We start from the raw sequence: 20,216 nt of genomic DNA on the forward strand, positions 1-20,216 counted from the left end.
AAGGACAACAAATAGTGCATTTTCAATCGCATGACAATCACTCACAAGACTCTCACACGTAGTAAGGACCACCTACTGTGACATCCCACTAGCGTCATCGATGGCCAACAGTGGGTACAAACAACAGCACTACATATGTTGTAACACATATAGACACAATAGTAACACACAAGCTTGAGCATCAGTTCACAGAAAGGTCTTCATATTAAGTTTTTGTCACCCTCGAGATGAAGCACAAACTCAACCCTCACAAAGGCTAGCAAAATTAATCAAAAAGTACCTACAAAGAACTCATAGAGCAAATCCTTCCAATTGTCTACATTTAAAAAACCATTAATTATATTTAAATACTCTTTTTGAAACCCTTCTTCAAGGAGGTACGGTCTCCTACCTCAAACACACTCTGTATGCCTACACATGTAACAGGATCCTTTCTTTGTGCCAAGCCATTTAATGACTCGTCTGATTTATTGCAGATCATAAAAGTCACATATTTGAACCACTGAAATGTTGAATAGTTCCAACCTATAACATATTTCAAGTGTATTATCACAAGCATCGTAAGGAAATGCTTTCTATGGCTATTACAATCCAGTTGAATGTCCAGACTTGCCAAAATACAAAACCCCTCCTTCCACTTTATTTTAGAGGATAAAAAGAGTGTTGTACCTTTTCTATTTGGGATGTTGCCAATCCCTGGTTGTCAACCCATGAGGCTAGGAATAAGATAGGTTCCCATCACAAACCATCCAATCAACAGGATATTGAACATTGCCCAGCCTATCATAAAAGGCCAGCCAGCCACAAATATGCCTAGACACATTACTACTGCAAAAGGAGCAAACGATCTTGCTACTGCCATCTTGCTAACCCACCGACCCTTCCGAAGGATCAAGAAGATGACCGTTATGATGTTCCATTCGATGAAACCCTGATAAGCAAGCTTATTGAGGCACCTGGCAACAAATGAATGGCAATTACACGTAAACAAGTTGTAAGACTTGTGCTGAAACTGCTGCATCGTACTGCGAAGTCCCTCATCCCAGGATAAAGATGTGCCAAGTTGAGCATGATTAAACCCCGATTTACAGGTGTGATCAGAGAGATGGGTAGGAAAACAGCACTGCATTAAATCGAATACATCTAAAAGTAAGTTTTTATAAGAAGATAATTTACATCTCAAAAGTCAATGAGCAAAACTAACACCTAAACAGTTTAACAGGAAGATAAGTATTCCACACGAAATGAGCACACAGGCACTTAGCAGAAAAGAGAGAAAAGGGGGTAGGACAAATAGTGCTACTTCATAAGAAGGCGAGTTCAATCTTTTTATTTCTATCTGAAAGTTCGAAAAAGAATTGGTTAGCACGATGATCATGTGGCGTATTCAAAGAATTTCTTGCATCTATGACATTGTATGTTTTTCGCTTTCAACTTTAAATTTTCTGGACGCCTATTCTGTTGATGCTTGGTTGAGGCTAATGAAAGAGAAGGTGGGTCTGGAGAAGAAACTCACCTGTTGCCCACTGAGACGCGCATATCTCGCAGGAGCACCAAAGGCAAAATTGTCAACATTGACAAAATACGGACCAGCAAAATCCAAAATAACCCCATCTTCACGGCATATACCCAGATGACCGACAAATGGAGCCAACCATGATACAATTGGCAAAGGAGTCCAAACAATGCACTGGGGAAATCGTGCAGTGGAAGGATCCACAGCTGGCAAATCCATAGTGCCAGTCAAGCGCTCTTCATCATGGAGTTCATTCATAGTTTTTGCTTGATCCATGTATAAGATCCTCAAAATCCAACTTCAGTGATCATATATTGCATAAGAGTAAGCAGAATGTCAGGCTCAATTTCCCATTTAAACCTGCAAACAATAAAAGAGGATCTTAGACTTGCATGAAGTAAATCGTCAACAACCAACACCTGTTTTTTCAATTGCTTTAAGATAAGTGGTTGCATGTAAGTCTAAGTTTCATCCTGCTATGCCCACACTTGACCTAGATTCGCGAGTATGTAAAGTAGTGCACCAGTCCCGTACTCCTAGCGCCTTGCCGTGCCTCGCCTGGCAGGTGGGCATTGAAGACAAATCACAGTCCATACTCAACACACCTTGCTTAGCACGGGGGTTTCAGGTATAACAGGTTCCATTGTGTGTGGTAGACAACAAAATATGACACGTGCTTAGGTATACGAGGCCTGCAATGGTGTCTCTCCACCAAAAGTCGACTTGTTAATTCACCCACAATGGCTGAAACTTTAGCATTACCTTAGCTTAAAGGCAACAAGAAATACCTCTTTAAGAGGTCATTGGAAAAATGCACCACTTCAAATTAAAATTTTAGCATAAAACCGCAAGTTTGATATACATTTCAGTAAAATGAGAATGCCAGCTATTGCAGAAAAAGTAATATAAGATAGGTTCCAGACACCATCATACATACAGAGAAAGCAAGTGTCGTCCCAACCTGACAAACCATTTCAGTAAATATTCTTGTAAAGCATAAATTGGAGTTATTGCCGAATGAATAAAAATCTTCTATATGGCTCATCTTATTTGAATTGTCTTATTACCTATCTATTTGAAGTTTGCAGCTTGGAAGTTTGATATTCAATCCAGTAAAGCAAGCATGCCAGCTATTTAACTGTTAGGACTCAAGACACAAAACTCCGTAAGCGCTGTGGAGTGAAAGTGCAGTGAGGTGAAAAATGTAAGCAAGTGCATAAAATAATGAGCAACCAGAGAGTGAACGGTTCTAGAAGAAAGTGGAGATATGCAAAAGAAATAGCTTGGAGGTACACGAAGCAAATATGATGCACACCAAGATAGGAAAAGGTATGGTGTATGGACCATGGCTAAAGATGAAAGAGAGATTGTGGTAGCAAGTAAGAAAGAGGACACGTATCCTCTAATTTCAGTAAAGGCGTATACTTGTGGAAAAGGGGGACACCCGTGAGGCCTATATAAACGGATGTAAGCATTCGTAATCTTTTATGGACTTGTCCCTCCATTATGGAGACATTTTGTCAATATTATGTAGTTGCTTCATCATTAATATGAATGTATGTCCTATTGAGTCTCCCTCTTCATTCTTTTATTTTCCAACATGTGGTATCAAAGCACCAAGTTCATGATCCTAGGCTACAGTGTGGCCTCAAAATTCTAAGAATCCATTTCCATTTCATTTGAGTTGAGAAAATTCCAATTCAAAATCATTATGGTTCATTGCTAGTTTAGGTCAAAATTTTCTCTCCCATTATTCTTTTCTAGGTTGAAAGACCTATCAGAAGAGCCTATTTATTTTTACTCATGAGTATGATGGGAGTCAGGACATAAAGTTTGAACGTGAAAACCAACAGTTCATAGAGAGTTTCAACAAGTACGGTAGTTTTGACGTGCCACCCGACGAATATTGTAATAAATTCCTTAATACAAGGTGCAACAAAGCGACAGGTACCACAAACAGAGGCTCAGAAACAGAGCAAAAGTTAACAATGCATGAGTATCAAAAGAGGTGGCAGAGCAAAGTAAAATATATATATACATATATACCAACCACGCAAATGGGCAGAAGTATAGTAGCTTGTTTATTAAAGCTTTTTGGGACCCACAAATTGCGAGCAACATGCAGACTAGTGCAGAGCTTAGGTTGAAGGACAAGCGCAATCAGAAGGCTGCATGTGGTGATGGCCCAGCAGACTATGTAAGAGTCAGAACCAGCAGTCATGTTGGGATATCTCAAGGTGTATGCCTCAGGCACACCTTATGTTTCTATGTGTGAGTGCTAGAGGCACAGTTAGGTGCCCACAAGCACAGTTAGGTGGTGGAAAAGCCACATAGGATGATTGAGTGAATCTAGGAGCAGATTGAGGAGATGATTGTGGAGCTTTGAGGTCATCAGTGATGTCAGTGACCTTGTATGAGGTGCCTACTTAAGGACCTCTTTCTTCTTCATTCTATAAGCAAGTATTCTGATTTTGTGTCCACTCTACTCTTTCCTTTCAGTATTCCAACATGGTATCAGAGCCCTTTGATCCCCCTTGAGCCCATTTCTGCCACATCATCATCTTCTTCTTCATCTTCTTCTTCTCCATTTTCCTCTTTCTTCCCAAAATCTTTGAGAGCTTGGTTCTCCATCTACAAACAGCCATTGCCCAAACCCTCTGCAACATGGTATCAGCCCTCTTAGGAGTAGATGGGCGACCTCAAGACGAAGATTTTGAGCCATTTTTCAAGTCATTTGGTTCAGTAACGAGGGAGAAATCGTCAAAACTCAGTTTCAGCCTGTAGCAACTCTCCCGGGCAAAAGTGCGCACCATTTCGTCCAACCTCTGTGCTGGACCTTCTCTGGTATATGAGCTTTCTTTTGCTTCAGAAAGCCCTCTTTTCCTTGCTTTGAAGAGTGAGCTACAAGCCCTCCAAGTTCAGCTTTTCAGTTTTGACAGTTTTGGACAAGTTTTTGAAGATGATGCTACATAAAATGCTACTCTAGCATTTCTGGTTTTTTGAAGCTTTCAATAACTTCAGTACAAGTGTGGATTCAGTTTTGTTTTGACTTGCTAGACCTGGTTTTGATTGGAAAATGTTTATTTCATCCACTTCTATGAAGCATGTAAGAAGAAGCATCATTGTTTGAAAACTAGTCACTACTATTTGCTACAACAAGTGGCTATACTTTGGAAGTATTTCAGTTCTTTTTGCCTTGTAAGAGAGAAGACACTACCCAATACTTGGGTTAGAGCCTCTCATGGCTTGCTTATGCCAAATATGTGAAAAGCCAAAACATAAAGCAATGTCTTGTTATGCTACAAAGGATGAAAATGCCAACCTGACTTCCTTATTGAAGATTGCCAAAACAATGGTTGCCAAAAAGGAAGCAAATACAGAGATCTACACTCTCATGGCATTTTTATTTGACTCCAAGTACAAGAAAAAGATGAAGGTCAGACACCTAAGATATGCTTCTCTACACAACTATGGAGATGACAAGATAATTGTTCTCATGAAGGATATGACTTTCAGATCCACTTGTTCTATCATAGTACCATCTTATAAGGCACTAGACACTGCCCATGTGGTAAGACCTTGCCTTGACATGGATATTTTGCCTCCACAAGATGAGGCATCCCATGAAGATTATGCATTTTAAACTCATCTCTATGTATGCTCCAGATCACTCTTTTTATGTCAAGGTACTCAGCCTGGATAGTCCTCCAAAATGAATGAAAATAAACTATTGTGTGTTGTGTGTTTGTAAACACCTCTGGTCACCTTATGATGTAGGCCATGTGTATGTTTTGTTCCATGGTACCTCTTGCAGACATTGTGTGCATGTACATGCAAGGGAGATAACCATTGGAAGGTCTGTTTGTATCCCTTTCTGTTTACCTTACACCCAAGGGAACCCTTGCTAGCATGAGAACCTAGCCATAGATTTATCCTTGACCACCATGAGATGGCATGAGAAACTATGAGACTAGATGTATCCTTGACATAGCCTGAGGCATTTCCTTGAGGGGGGGTTTGTTGGGATATCTCAAGGTGTATGCCTCAGGCACACCTTATGTTTCTATGTGTGAGTGCTAGAGGCACAGTTAGGTGCCCACAAGCACAGTTAGGTGGTGGAAAAGCCACATAGGATGATTGAGTGAATCTAGGAGCAGATTGAGGAGATGATTGTGGAGCTTTGAGGTCATCAGTGATGTCAGTGACCTTGTATGAGGTGCCTACTTAAGGACCTCTTTCTTCTTCATTCTATAAGCAAGTATTCTGATTTTGTGTCCACTCTACTCTTTCCTTTCAGTATTCCAACAAGTCAATGGTACAAAGGCTTGCCAAGATCTACAAGTGGCATGTGCGGCACAAAAGCCATGCATGGAAAGATTTGCAAAAGGGCTTTTTGGGACCCACAAATTGCGAGCAACATGCAGACTAGTGCAGAGCTTAGGTTGAAGGACAAGCGCAATCAGAAGGCTGCATGTGGTGATGGCCCAGCAGACTATGTAAGAGTCAGAACCAGCAGTCAATGGTACAAAGGCTTGCAAAGATCTGCAAGTGGCATGTGCGGCACAAAAGCCATGCATGGAAAGATTTGCAAAAGGGCTCTCAATCGCAAATGTTTCCCTTATCACATGTACCTTTTTGCAAGGCTAGCACTAACTCCCTAATCCTTAGGGCATTGTTGTTTGATGGTGTGAGAGATCTATCCGATTACTGTAAAATGATGACAACATGTTTGCAAGACAATATGATAGTAGTTTCCTCGGCCATTGAGATGTCTTGTGTGGCCGTGTGCCTGTACATTTTTCTTTCCAGTTACTCTGAGAGAGACCTATGTTCTCAAATGTAAAATGGTGGTAGTGATCTCTAGGCTCTGACTAATATGCCAAATCTCTTGAGGCTTTCTCAGTTAATAAGTTGTCCTGTATTGCTTTAAAGTTTTTTCTGTGACCCAATATTTTTGAATGAGTCATCTAAGTATTAGATCTCTCCTTACAAACGCAAGATCATTTCTTTGGGCTCTGGATTTGGACAATATTCAGTACATATTTCTATCCGAGTATCACGAATGAGGCATGTCCCCACATAGATCTCAAATTTGGTTTTTTCTTATCACTCTACCTCTCCCATAGCATGTTGTTATCTCATAACATAAACAAGAATGGATAATAAAGAACAGTTTTGGAGGGCCATGCATGGAATGCTTCAAATATGTAGTCCATGAAAAAGTATGGTATGTCCAATGAAAATTTTGCCATTATAGCTACGGTATAGAAATCCTGTGAGTCTTAACCTTTTGAGATCGTATCTAGTTAGCTGAGCAATGTTATTGTTATTATTCTAACAGTGGCTTAAGAATGACTTCTATGTGATTTCTCACCCGTAAATCTATTTACTAAATCATGATTTCCAGAAGCCCATGTGTAGATGGCAAGATATGTTTTCCAAAAGAGTCTTATTCAGTGTTTTTTAACGTCCTTGTACTAAATCCCTATGGGAAATCTGGTTTTAGATCTTAACTTGAAATTTGGCATATATCATTTATTTATTTTCATACAGTCTCCTATATTGTGATGCGAACAAAGTGATGAGAACACAAAAAATCTATTGATTTTTTTTTTTGAACTGATAAAGCATTAAACACGATTTGGAATGTTAGCTTCCTCTTTTGGGAACCTTGATGTATGATGGTTCTTGAAAACCCTAAGTAGCATTCTTAGAATATTGTTATACTTAATAAACATATACTCAACTTCTCTCAGTCGTTCTTAGAATGGTTACTAAAAACTAAGATTCTCTTATCTTGCGCATATGGATGTGTTGACATGCTGATTGCCCATCCTTAAAGCATTTTCTCCTTTATCTCTAAATGCCTTAACATTTTCATCTCATCATTTCATTTTATGCATTAATATGGGACTAACTTATCACATGTACCATTTATGAACCCATGGGCCCATAGGATAATATCTGCCTGCTATTGAACAAGCCCGCAAAGTATAATTGTGAAGTCAATGTCTCTAATCCCTTGAGCCTTTTGCATTTTCAAACTCTTTTCTACTAGCTAGTATCTCGGTATGCTCTTGATCCGATCACACACAGTTTTTTTTGGTAAAATCCAGTGTATTTATATCCTCATAAATTTACAATATGGGAAGTCTCCCACACACTAGCAATGAACTCCGAAAGAGAGCCCAATAGAAGAACTCAAAAACAAGTAGAGAACACTTCAAGGCTAGTAGCATCCAAATCCCTTGCAGCAAGACTGTCATGTAAGGATTGCTTGAGGGACATTCTGAAGAAAATATATGCCTGAGGAAACTGTTGACCCATCCTAGAATGCAGTCTCTGTGTCCAAATGGTCCATAATACCCAAAAGCGAGTCCAGTGAAAGAAAAGGAGTAATGGAGACATCTGAGATGAGAGGCATCCAAACATCCAGAAAAGTTTCCCAAATCTGATAGAAGGGAACCGAAGCCGCAGTAAATGAGAGACATGAGTGATCAATGTGCGAGAGTGCGGGCAAAACCATAATAGGTGAGGAACTGTCTCGCAGGGATGAGAGCAACGGGGGCAGAAAGGAGAAGCAATGCGGCGTGCTGCCAATTTCACCCCAATGGAAAAGGCTCCCACTATACATCTCCAAAAGAAAAGCCTCTGTTTCAATGGCAATTTGGCTTTCCAGATTTTCATGAGTCGGGATTGCCACCAAGATAAAGGCCTATCCAAATTCCAAAGAGTGTTGGCATGCTTGTCAATCCATGGCTGTGGAAGAAGAAATCTGTAAACCTTCGAGGAGGTCAGATTGTGTATTGAGAGCGTATGGGTAGCAGGAGGTATGGAAGTCAAATTCCAGTCCATTAATCTGTCCTGTGCAAACAGTGGAGGAACCGGAACAAATGGCTGCAACATAGTTGAAAGTGTTCTCCAAATGGATCTATGATGCAGACCCAAGGAGAATGTCCTGCAAGCTTGTGGAAATGAAAGTATATAGCCTTGTTGATCCACAACATCACCAACAAATCTTATGCCCAATTTCATGAGATTGTATGCTTTAATAGGTGCCTGTAAAGCGAGAGGCGATGCAAACACCTTGCTCCAATGGATGCTTTCCAATCGAAAAGAATTACCATGATGAGAGGAAGCACCTGTCCATTTTGCATATGAAAGAATTCTCTTCCAATCATGAATAAAAGCAGTAGAAACAGGGCAACCACGAATTTTCCCCTGAAAGGAAGACAAAACTGCTTCCCAGTGATCTGTAATCCAATGCCCATATGCATGGGAGGCCATGTTTCCACACATAGCTGCTAACATAATAGCCCATGGTTGTTTTTGCTGAAAAAAATCAGCAATCATAGTGCTCTTTCTTGCCAACATATGAACCTGGAGATTGAGAATATTCAGCCCCCCATGAGTCTTGGGTGAACAAATAGACTGCATAGGTAGTAGTCGCAAAGCTTTTTTATGAGATTTGCTTTTCCAAAATATCTCCATAGCTTGGGACATATAGGAAGCCAAATGCTTGAAAGACCAAGGAAGAAGAGGCAAATAAAATTGCACATATGCCATAATGATGGACTGTACTATCCGGAGTCGAACATGTAGAGGCCAAGTGGACAAATGCCAGTATTCCAACTTCTTGTTGATCTTTTGAAGCACCCATTTGAGCTGTTGTTGCGGAGTAATATTCCAGCCAATGGGGTATCCTAGATGTCTGACAATAGTAAGGGAAGAGATAATGTGGCCTGGCCAAAGAAGTGCATGCCAATCAGCTTCTTTCAAAGCTAGAAGTTTTGATTTCTGAAAATTGATATGCAGTCCAGCAGCTATGCCAAAGTCATTCAGTGTATGCATCAAGCGAGAAAGATCACTTTGAGAATTCCTTGGCATGAAGAATGAATCATCAGCATAGGCCTCTGCAAGAAATGACTGTGCCCCTGGAATTTGCAAGCCATGAAGCTGTCCTGTATCTGCCAGATAGTCCATATGCAAGAGTAACGGATGGGTAGCAATGGCATACAGTAAGGAACTAAGAGGGCAACCCTGTCTCACTGAGCGAGTCATAGTCCAGGTTCTTGACAACCCACCACCAAGCAAGCACTGTGCCGTGGCGTGAGAATAAAGCCAGTAAATGATGTGGACGAGCCGAGGGCCAAATCCCAATTTATGCATAGTTTGAGAGATGAAATCCCAATGGACAGTATCAAAAGCTTTCGCAATGTCTACTTGCAGAATGAGAACATCTTGTTTAGAATATTTGGCATACTCAATCGCAAGCAAGGCATTGGAGATATTGTCAGTGATCTGCCTTCTGGGGACAAACCCATACTGCCTAGGATGAAGTCCTGCTTGCAAAAGGAAGCGAACCCTGAGGACAATCATTTTAGCAATGAGTTTGTAAATGACAAGCATGAGAGATATAGGCCGCCAATCAGCCATCGTCTCACACAACCTTTTTTTGGGAATCAATTTTACTAGGCCATGTTTCCAGGATGGAGGAAGAGATTGTTCTGCCCAAGCATGATTGATCATTAGAAGGAGAGTGTTCTTGAGATCACCCCAAAATGCACGGAAGAATTCAACAGTCAGTCCATCCCAACCAGGGGAGCTGCTTTTGCGTAGATGACTCAAAGCATCTTCCAGTTCACTAAGCATAAAAGGCTGCTCCAATGCATGGGCCTGTTCCCGAGATAATATGGGCTGAACATGCATAAGGAATTGAGACCTGGCTGCATTTACTTGCGTCAAATGATCAGGCTGAAGGGAAAGGAGATGCTGGAAATGACTAGAACATTGCAATTCCAAGTCTGATTTGGAAGTGGTCCAGGTGCCATCATCTTTCTTGATCCTGCAAATATCCTCCTTTCGCCTATCCGCATGGAGACTTTTAAAAAAGGCTTTGGAGGCGCAGCCCTTATCCAAAAGGGGTTTCATACGAGCTCGGATTTGCCACTTCTTTAATTTGTGAAGATCATTTTGGTGGATGATATGAACCGCATAAGCACAAGAATCATGTTCAGAAGAAGTAAGCTGCCTATGAGAACTGATTGCATCCATTTGCTGCTTGTGAGATTGAGCCCATTTTATCTTAAGCCTAAGGTTTCCCATGTAACTCCGTCCATAGTCTTGAATAACAGCCTATAAGCGATGAGCAAGACTAATCCAAGCAAAATCCATATCCTCCTGAGCATGTAAGAGGAGGGGACGGATAGCCACTCTCACCATGTTATGAAATTGTTGATGAAGTAAATAGGCACTATTAACATGGAGCAGGCGATGACAAAAAACGGCATATCATCTGTCAGGTGTGCTATTGATAATGTCAAGCATACTGGAAAATGATCAGATAGCAGGAGGGAGTGATCAATCCGTAATGTACATGTAAAATCAGCATACTGCTGAGCATGCAGCAAATACCATCTGTCAAGTCGAGCCCAGTAATGAGTAAAGGCATTGTGATGATACGTATAACCCATATCTGTGTCCCTTGTTGAGAGCCATAGATCTTCTGCATGCAGAGATGAGAGCATATCTTCCCAATGTCGAAACTCAGTGGGGATCATGTGAGAACGATGAGTAGTATTGTCTTGGGAGGCAGGTGAGTTATTAAAGTCTCCACACAAAAAAGCATTGGAAAGCCATGGATATTGTTTGAGGGAGGCCCACATTTGAGCTCTAGTCGCAGAAGTTTGTGAGGCATAAACAGAGGCTATTTCATAGAGAGCAGCCTGCCAGGTGCACCTGATCACCATCCATCGACCCTGAGGATCGTTGTAGGCCACCGTGGGCTGTATATCATGTTTTACCAGCATGCAAACCCCCGAAAAGTGCATTGTACCAGCATAAAAGATATCATAACCAGCATAGTGGCCTTGCTGGCCAGCCAAGAAGTGTTGGTTGTGTTCCTGTAAAGAGATCACATCGGGATGCATTCTATGTACATAATGCCAGAAAAGTCTCCACTTATTGACATTGCAAAGACCCTGAACATTGTATGTAATGCAAGTAATTGAAGTAGACATAAAAGATATGTACAGTCAAACCAAAAGGCAGAGTAGAGTATAAACTGTCAGGCCTCAGCCATGACATCAACATCCACCTGAGCTCCTGGATCATTAGCTCTATGATCCTCATCATTATCACATACAGGGATGCCTCTTTTTAGCACATCAACCCACAGTTGAGAAGCAAGGCTGTCAGCAGGGGAAGAGGTCTGACCAGGGGAAGAAATTGAAGCATCCCAATGGCGAGATTGTAGTGGACGTGGTTTGAGAGCAAAAACCTTTTTGGGTTGCTGCCAGGCACCCTGGGGAGAGACATGAGATTCTGAAATTTTGCCCTTACCCTTATCCTTTTGCTTAGCTGAAACCTGAAACACATTTTCTTTGGAAGGGACAGATTTGAGAGCCACATCACCCAGTTTGGTAGGCATTGCCTTAGACCCCGGGGCATAAGTTGGAGGGGGAGCATTTTCTGGAGCAATAGCTGTGGGTGGGAGCTGATGCAGAACTGCAGGACACTGTGAGGCTAAGTGGCCAAACTTATGGCATGTGAAACAAGCACCTGCAAAAACTCCCCATTTCAAGTCAAAATATTTTTCACCAAGGGGAACATCCTCCACTTCTACCGCAATGGAAGGAGGAGTTGGGTGATCTGTATCCCAAAGAATACAAAAGCGATTGCGATTACCCGAAGGGCGGGGTGGGCATACAACTTGCCCCAAAGTGGCTGCCAAACTTGGTAGCTCAGCCCTCATATAGTCTGGAAAATCCACTACCTCAACCCATACGGGGCAGTGATGTCGAATGAGGCTGTGGTAATCTTTGTTTGGCGACCATGGCATGACATGCACCATTTGTCTACCATAGAATAGGGGCGACATCTCCAAAATCTGCTGGCGATATGAGGCATCCGAAAAGTGCACTTCATAAAAACCCCTAGAAGCAAAATATACTCCTTCAACAAAGCAGCCTCCCAACAATGCCTGAACCCACTGAGCCACATCATTTGCTGAAGGTAACTTTCCTGGGAAGAAGATGATAACTGCTTGCTGAGAGAATTGTCGAAGAGGAGCAACCAATGATGGAAGCTTCAACTTGTATTTGATGGCCGGGGGAGGTTTGGCCCACTCCTTCCGGCTGTACTGAAATTCATCTTTAAGCATGTCAAAAACATAGTGAGCGTCGACAGAATCTGTAGTAGAGAAATCAACTTGTTGTCTTTTGGAGTCCCGGGTCGACTCCTTGCGAGAGTAGCTTTTGAACTGATCTTCCATGAAGAGAAACAGGGCAGGATTGAAGGAAGGGCCGAGACGAAGAAGAGCTGTACGGACGAAGAACAGGCTAGAAATACGAGCTGTACAGAATGGAGGAGGAGGCAGGGAGCGTAAAGGCTGTACGGATTTCAGAGGTGGAAAGGGCGGCTGACGCAGAAGGCAAGGCTATATGTACGGAAAAGGACGAAGGGTACGGCTGTGCAACGGGGAAGATGGCGTAGGACAAGCAGATGCGACGGAGCAACGCAGAGAAAGAGAGGCCTGGCTGTACGGCGTCCGTACAAAGGTACGGCGTCCGTACAGTTGTACGGGCAGAGCGCAGGAACGAACGGAAGAGCGCAGGGAGGAGCGGAGGCCTGACGCAGGCCTGTACGGAGACTTGGGGAGGATGAGCGGAGACCCTCGACTCGTGTCTCCTCCTCGACTCGTCGCCTTCGTCTCTCTCACACACTTCGTCTCTCTCGCCTTCGTCTCTCCTCCTCGACTCATCGCCTCTCACACACCTCTCTCTCTCTCACACCACACACCGATCCGATCACACACACACACACACACACACACACACACAAGCACGCATGCACGCACACACACTTAGAGAGAGAGAGAGAGAGAGAGATGTTTCCAACCTCTTATAACAGCCCTCCAAAAATGATTGTTAAATTTGTTGTCCCGGTCACTAATAATAGGGGCTGGTAGTCCATATTATTTATAGATATGCTCCACGAATAGCCTTACTAGTTTTCGAGTTTTAACCTCTGCTCTAGTTGGAATAAAATGAGCCATCTTGGTCAATGGATCCACAATTACTTCATCCACCACAAATCCATAGAATCCCCCATGCCAAATAGGATCTCTAAAGGATGTAACAAACCCCCTACGTTTAGGCGTGAACTTTATGGACTTTGAATTTTTTGCACTTTATTACATAACATAGTCTTGGACATAATAGCTAGCCCAAGGGTTAGGCTGATTGCAAGTTTTGATAGGCTGGTTCCATCCCGGTGTGTGTCCACCAAACGCTAGTGCTTGCGTGCATCAGAACTTTCTTGGTTCTTATTCTCGGCTCTCGTACTGCTACTGCGTCATTCTTATGACTAGGAGCTTGATTTCCATTCTGCTGTCTCCCTCTTGTACGCAGCAAACCTGCTTTCTTCTTTAATTAGCTTATGGTGTGGATTGTTGTTTTAACTCTAATGATTGCTTATGTAGCAAATAGTCAGCAAGAGCTCTTGAACACACCTCCAATGTCTCTAGCCTGTTTCAGCTTCAGCAAAAGGGGATGTCATAAGCATGCTTCAGTGCTGCTGGCTTTGCAAAATGGAAGGCTAACACATCAGCAAGTACATCACGCAGCCACACAGGATACCATGTCGGCACAGCCACACAATCCGCAACACACACCAGGGCCCACACTGGCCCTGCTGACACAGCAGAAGTCAGCTTCCAGGTCAACAGTTGGCTGCCTCATCACCAGGTCGGCCAGACAGGCCAGGCTGAGCTGAGGGTGGAAGGTCCTCAACCCAGTATTCAGCATCAGCAACAGCATCAACAGCTCCAGCCTTTGACAGCAGCTCACCCATCAGCACACCCCCAGCAAGGAATGAAGGCTTCTGCCCTCTCTACTTCATCAGTTCGTCATCAGTTAGTATTCATGCTTCCACACTCAGTCAGTTGCACAGACACGCTTGCAAGAGAAGATGATAGCCTACATTATTCCACACGAGGTAGGACATAACAATGTCCCCGAGCAGCTACAGCAAGTCTGGGTTGAAGACCTTCCACCCTCAGCATCAACAGCTCCAGCCTTTGACAGCAGCTCACCCATCAGCACACCCCCAGCAAGGAATGAAGGGTTCTGCCCTCCCTACTTCATCACAGCAAGTCTGGGTTGAAGACCTTCCACCCTCAGCATCAACAGCTCCAGCCTTTGACAGCAGCTCAACCATCAGCACACCCCCAGCAAGGAATGAAGGGTTCTGCCCTCCCTACTTCATCAGTTAGTCATTACAGTCTCTTCAATGGGACAGCCAAGTTGTATGCAGTGAGGGAAGTTCACCCTGGCGGCTCATGTATATTTTTTGTGAAGTTGGTGATTGCTAATAAAGTAGCAGTTAGCATACCCATGGCTTCCACTGTGAGCAATAGCTTATGTATATGTGTACAAACATGGGTTTTCTGTCTCTTATGCTAGTTAGTATTCATGCTTCCACACTCAGTCAGTTAGCACAGACACGCTTGCAAGAGAAGATGATAGCCTACATTATTCCACACGAGGTAGGACATAACAATGTCCCCTAGCAGCTACAGCAAGTGTCAGTCGGTTGAGTAGCACCAGCACCAGGTTCTGTCTCCGCCATCATGGGGTTGCAGACTCTCAACAGAAGGGTGTTCAATCTGATAAGCCAGCTTAGAACCCATATACCATTTCTGGACCATAGGACTCTCTTCAATACTTTGAGATATAGGAGACAATCAGATCAAATGTGGCCCTACCAAACTAACTTACTTCAGTCCAAAGAGCCCCCTTCAGTAGACACGTGATATGGTTTGCAAAAAAACCCAATTGGATTAATGATAAGACATCAAACCAAGCATGATATCAGGAAATGCATCGTCCTGAATCTGAAAATCTCCTTTAATTTCATAGATATGCCAGATAACGTCAGAGTACTGCGTAAATTGACAACGTTAGCTCTGTGCACGGCAGATTGAGAATTCAGGGATTAAAGACATTCAGTATATTGATAGTAATATCGACAATAAGGAAATCTTGACTATCGAAACCAAGTAAAGAGCCTACTATAAGATTTGAACCAGAAACCAATCACGAAAGAACAAGGAGAGTTTCTAAGTCAAGTGAGAGGACGTGGGCTTAGCTGAATGTTACCATGTGTGGCTTGCTGTTGAACTACCATGGGCTACAATGTACTTATATTCCAACGCGCTCTTTCATCTGAACGATAGAAGACAAAAAGCTACGCTTCAGAACCCGAGTGGGGTTTAGTTGCACGCAGTTGGGAGAGCACAATCACATGATACACAGAGATTAAGAAACGCACGTAAAAATTCACGATAAGGCGATCCAAAAAAATCGAAACTGAACTATCACGATGGTGATTGATAAAATTGGCATTGGATTAAGAAGAAAGAGAGTACCCATCGATTTTCTTCTCAACCAAGAGGTGCGATGATTGCTCGAACTGTGCTGAGCGTTTCAGGTCGAAGAAGACATAAAACGAGAAATGACCGTTAATTTTTACTTTGGTAGATGTGTGAACTAATGAAGTAATTAAAGAGCACTAATGAACTTGGAAAGGCCGAATTTTTACTTGGCCAGCACTAGAGCATTTTATGAAACTCTAAAATCCTTGTGGCAGATTCTAAGTTGTTAGATCAGCTGTCCTATTATTAGCTATTTACAATATACTTAGCAGAGCTAACAAAGCATTCTAGTTGGCCTACCTAGGTAGTCTTAGTGAAGGTTGTGATTTTGAGATGAGAAAAAAAAAATCGTTGTTATTATTTATGCTCTCTTAGGTGTTAATTTGTGGTTGGTTCATAGAGTATTGATGATATGGGTCCCCTTGTATGACTTTTGGGCCATTCTCATTTACTCCTCTTTGCACACTTTTTTTTAAAAATAAAAAATAAAACTAGCCGAATTGTATTAAAGGATGGTCAGTCCTTTTAAAAAAACCAAGTACAAAAAAAGCAAATAGGCCACCTCTAGGGGCAACGCGCCCAAGGCCCACACTGCATTCGCAATACAACCTCCTCTAGATCCAGACACCCACACTTTGCAACAACTGCCCCACCAACTCATCTTTCATGCCAACCAACACTCCAATATCCCTCAAATTTTCCTTGATCTTACTGATCACCAATGGCACCCTCGTCCCCAATGAAGCAGATCGCCAATAAAAGAGCAACCCGTACATAAGGCCAGCAACTCAAAAACAAGGGGAGAGCACGCCCTGGATCCCCAAGCAGGGCCAAGCGCCAATTAGGCCCTACTCCACGCCCCATCCATAAGCCAGCAGCACCTACAGCAAAGGCTACTCTCTTCCACAACTCGCTGACTAGCTCACACTCCCAAAAAAGATGCATCACTTTTTCTTGCGCCACCCCACACATCGGACATAGTGGATTAACCTGCATCCATCTCACTAGCCTATTTCTCACGGGCAGCCACCCATGCATAAGTTTCCATAAGACGAATTTGAATTTCCCAGGTAGCTACGATTTCCACAGCTCCTCAAACCTCTCTCTCCACCACCCTGGGCTCTTTCGGGTACTCCATACCGCATTGAGGTCATGCCACCCTTGTTGTAAGCGTCGCAACTCTCTGTACCACAATCTTGACGAAATCTTTGCCAAAGCTGTGCGACCAACCATCCACTATTTCTCCCTCCAATGTAAGAAAGGGCATGAGTTAGTTGGCCAAGACTATGGTAAGGACGCTACGACCCAAGATAGGAAGGCCGCTTCTCTAGGAGCAAGACCAAATTCCTTCACCACCCTATTCAATGGCTTCCAAAACACTTGTTGCTGCTGATCCCATACATCAATCCAACACCTCACACCTTTCTTGTGCAAGGCCCTAGCCCTCCTTCGATAGTCTAGTAATGCCAACAGTTTCCCATCTGCTGCGGTGGCTAATCCCCACCAGATATTTTCCCATAAACTGGCATCACCCCTTAAGCTCTCCCTGCCTTTCCACTTCAATACACTAAAGCTCTCCTTCTAGGCTTCCACCATACCAGCCAATAGATCCGAACTTTTAATCTTGACAGGGAACCAAGAGACTATTTTATCATACCAAGATAGCTACACCCAGCAACCCGTTCCTTTACCTGCCGCTTTCTCAACATACACACGAAGGATTTCGGCCCAGGGAGCCGAAGAGTGAAACAGCTTTGGTAACCATTTAGCCAGCAGAGAAATATTGTGGCATCTAATGTTAGGGCCAGCAAGTCCCCCCACATTTTTAGGACTCTTAATCAGCTCCCACGAGATATAATGGAGTCGTTTATGCCCAGCTTCCTCAGCCCATAAAAACGACTTGAACATTTTTTCTATTTCCTACCAATGGGTAGGCCTAAAGTGCCACACCGACGAGACATTAGTTGTTGACGATGCCAACATAGGCTTGATCACAATAATCCTAGCATTGCAGCCTAAATTCAGCCCATTCCACCTTTGGAGCTTAGCTATAAACCGCTCCTTCACCCAATTGAATCGCTGACGAAGAGACAAGCCTATACCTAATGGAGCTCCCAGATAACGAACAATCTGTCCTCTCCCCACCCATTTGACTGGCAAAGAGGAAGCCCAGTTTGGTAAGGGATCCAAAGACACCACAAGGCAAAAGTTTTTTGCAAACTACAGATAGACCCCGATGCAGCACAAAACCTCTAAATGACCTAGAATAAGCAATCCACACTTTGTTTTGACTCCACGAAGATAAGGAGATCATCAGCAAACATTTGTAAGGTGAAATGGCTCCTAGAAGGTAAACACACCCCCTTCAGCTTCCCTTGAGCCACAGACTGCTTAATTGAACCAATTAAGAGCATCGTACAGAGAGCAAACAGCAATGGGGCCAATGGGCACCCTTGCCTGATCGATCTATTCAAGCCAAACCTGCCCACCACTCCTCCATTAATGCACAAAATGGTTGAAGCATTGGCAAAAAGCATGCATACTTTCCTAACTAACTAGTCACCAAACCCCAAATGCAGCAAAACCTCCTTTATGAACTCCCACAGCACTCGGTCATACACCTTATCAAAGTCAATGCCCAAAACTAAACATTTTTTACCAGAAGGCATAGCATAATCAAGGGCAAAAGAGACATTAAGGATGTTCTCAAGAATGTCTCTACCCTTTATAAACCCATTCTGCTCCCTGTCAAAACTAATTGCATACAAACTCCTTGTAATCTTATCGCCAGCATTTTGGCTATCAATTTGTAGGCCACGTTGAGCATGGTGATTGGTCTCCAATCACCAACACTCTTAATCTCCTTGCACACTCTTTGCATACTCTTAATCTCCTTCCCTTGGGCCTCCAATTTTCTCCCAATTTTATGCGCTCTCTTGTGCATTGCACCCATACACAGGCAGGCCTAATGAATGACAAATATATCATTCACCTTGTCTTTATTTCCTTTTGTGTATATTATCTTCCTTATAAATACAATTTTGCTTGTTTTCCTTGTTTAAAAAAAAAACGCAAACGCCTCAGTGTGTGTCTCGCAGTCTTCGTTAGCACTTTCAATTTCAATATAACTCCAATAAAAACTAGGATGGATATGCCACCTAAGCATGAAAGTAAAGTAAGAAGAAAATTTTAAAAAAAGTAGGATGGGTATGCCACCTAAGGGCGAAAGTAAAGTAAGAAGAAATTTGAAAAAAAACTAGGATGGGTATGCCACCTAAGGTCGAAAATAAAGTAAGAAGAAATTTCAAAAAATTAAAATTGTATTCACACCCAAGATGCAAGTCTAGTAATTCCTTTTTGAGATTAGAATAAAGCAATATAAATTGCGAATGAAATTGAAATAGCGTAGCTAGTGTATGCCTTATGAGAATTGTAATTTGATTGAATGTCCTTGTGCTTAAAATTTGTGATTTTTTTTAAATTATTGAAAGTCGGAGGAGGAAAACACTTGACTATGAACCAAGTAGATGATAATACATTAGAGCGAAGGAGGCATCTATTTGAAAAATGATAGCATACACTTCTCGCTAGCGACTTAAGACACAAAAGAAATGAATTTAAAATATGTAAAAATAAAAGGCGGCCAAGAATAAGGAATAAAATGTATTTATATGATGATATATAATTTAATTATTATAACCCCATAGTGTGTGGGCAGGGAGACGGTGTGTTCCTCTCCAAAGAGTTATAATCCAAGGGAGCGGGCCCTTCCCCATGCATAGAAATTGAGAGCATCAAGAAGATTAGCATCGAGTAGCATCGTTGGTTAAGACTCATAAATGTATTAGAGACTAACATGTTACCTTAACGCTATGACAAAATATGAAGAGGGGAGAGGAGAAGAGTGGAGATGAGGAGAGAGGGCACAGCTAGAGAGCACACCACAAATGACTAACTGTACACTAGATTTAGTTGAAAAAATAGAATATATACAAATCCTTTTAGGGTTAGGGTTAGGGTTAGGGGATCTAACCCTTTCCTTTATAACACTCTATAAGGTTAGTGCTATGCACATATGATCACGTGATGTTGAGCGTGAACTCTCAACACCTTCCCTCAAGATCAACATCATGAAGTAGGCCTTCCCTCAAGATGATGATTCTGGGGAATTGAAGAAGGACTGAGCATTACATTCCATCACACCCCTTTAATGGGAATGTCCTTCCTCTGCGTCAAACCAAGAGCTAGTCGGTGTTTCTTGAATAG

At 42.5% G+C, this 20,216-nt stretch overlaps 1 protein-coding gene across 2 annotated transcripts; it reads right to left on the minus strand.

Moving 5' to 3' along the window:
* Positions 1 to 411: 411 nt before the first annotated feature.
* On the minus strand, positions 412 to 16,050 carry LOC147900138 (protein REVERSION-TO-ETHYLENE SENSITIVITY1-like). Of its 2 annotated transcripts, none has more exons than XM_087377177.1 (4): positions 15,945 to 16,050; positions 15,676 to 15,741; positions 1,517 to 1,876; positions 412 to 1,123 (listed from the first exon to the last, which is right to left on the minus strand). In XM_087377177.1, the coding sequence occupies exons 3-4, from the start codon at positions 1,790 to 1,792 to the stop codon at positions 704 to 706; spliced, it is 696 nt and encodes a 231-aa protein (XP_087233303.1). In that variant the 5' UTR covers positions 1,793 to 1,876; positions 15,676 to 15,741; positions 15,945 to 16,050; the 3' UTR covers positions 412 to 703. The 2 variants fall into 2 exon arrangements, with proteins under 2 accessions (XP_087233303.1, XP_087233304.1); XM_087377178.1 differs by lacking the exon at positions 15,945 to 16,050 and adding an exon at positions 15,848 to 15,905.
* Positions 16,051 to 20,216: the final 4,166 nt, after the last annotated feature.

This window comes from Dipteris shenzhenensis, chromosome 7, assembly GCF_047967505.1.
Source record: "Dipteris shenzhenensis isolate YYH24624 ecotype China chromosome 7, Dip_SZ_1.0, whole genome shotgun sequence".
NCBI classification, from domain to species: domain Eukaryota; kingdom Viridiplantae; phylum Streptophyta; class Polypodiopsida; order Gleicheniales; family Dipteridaceae; genus Dipteris; species Dipteris shenzhenensis.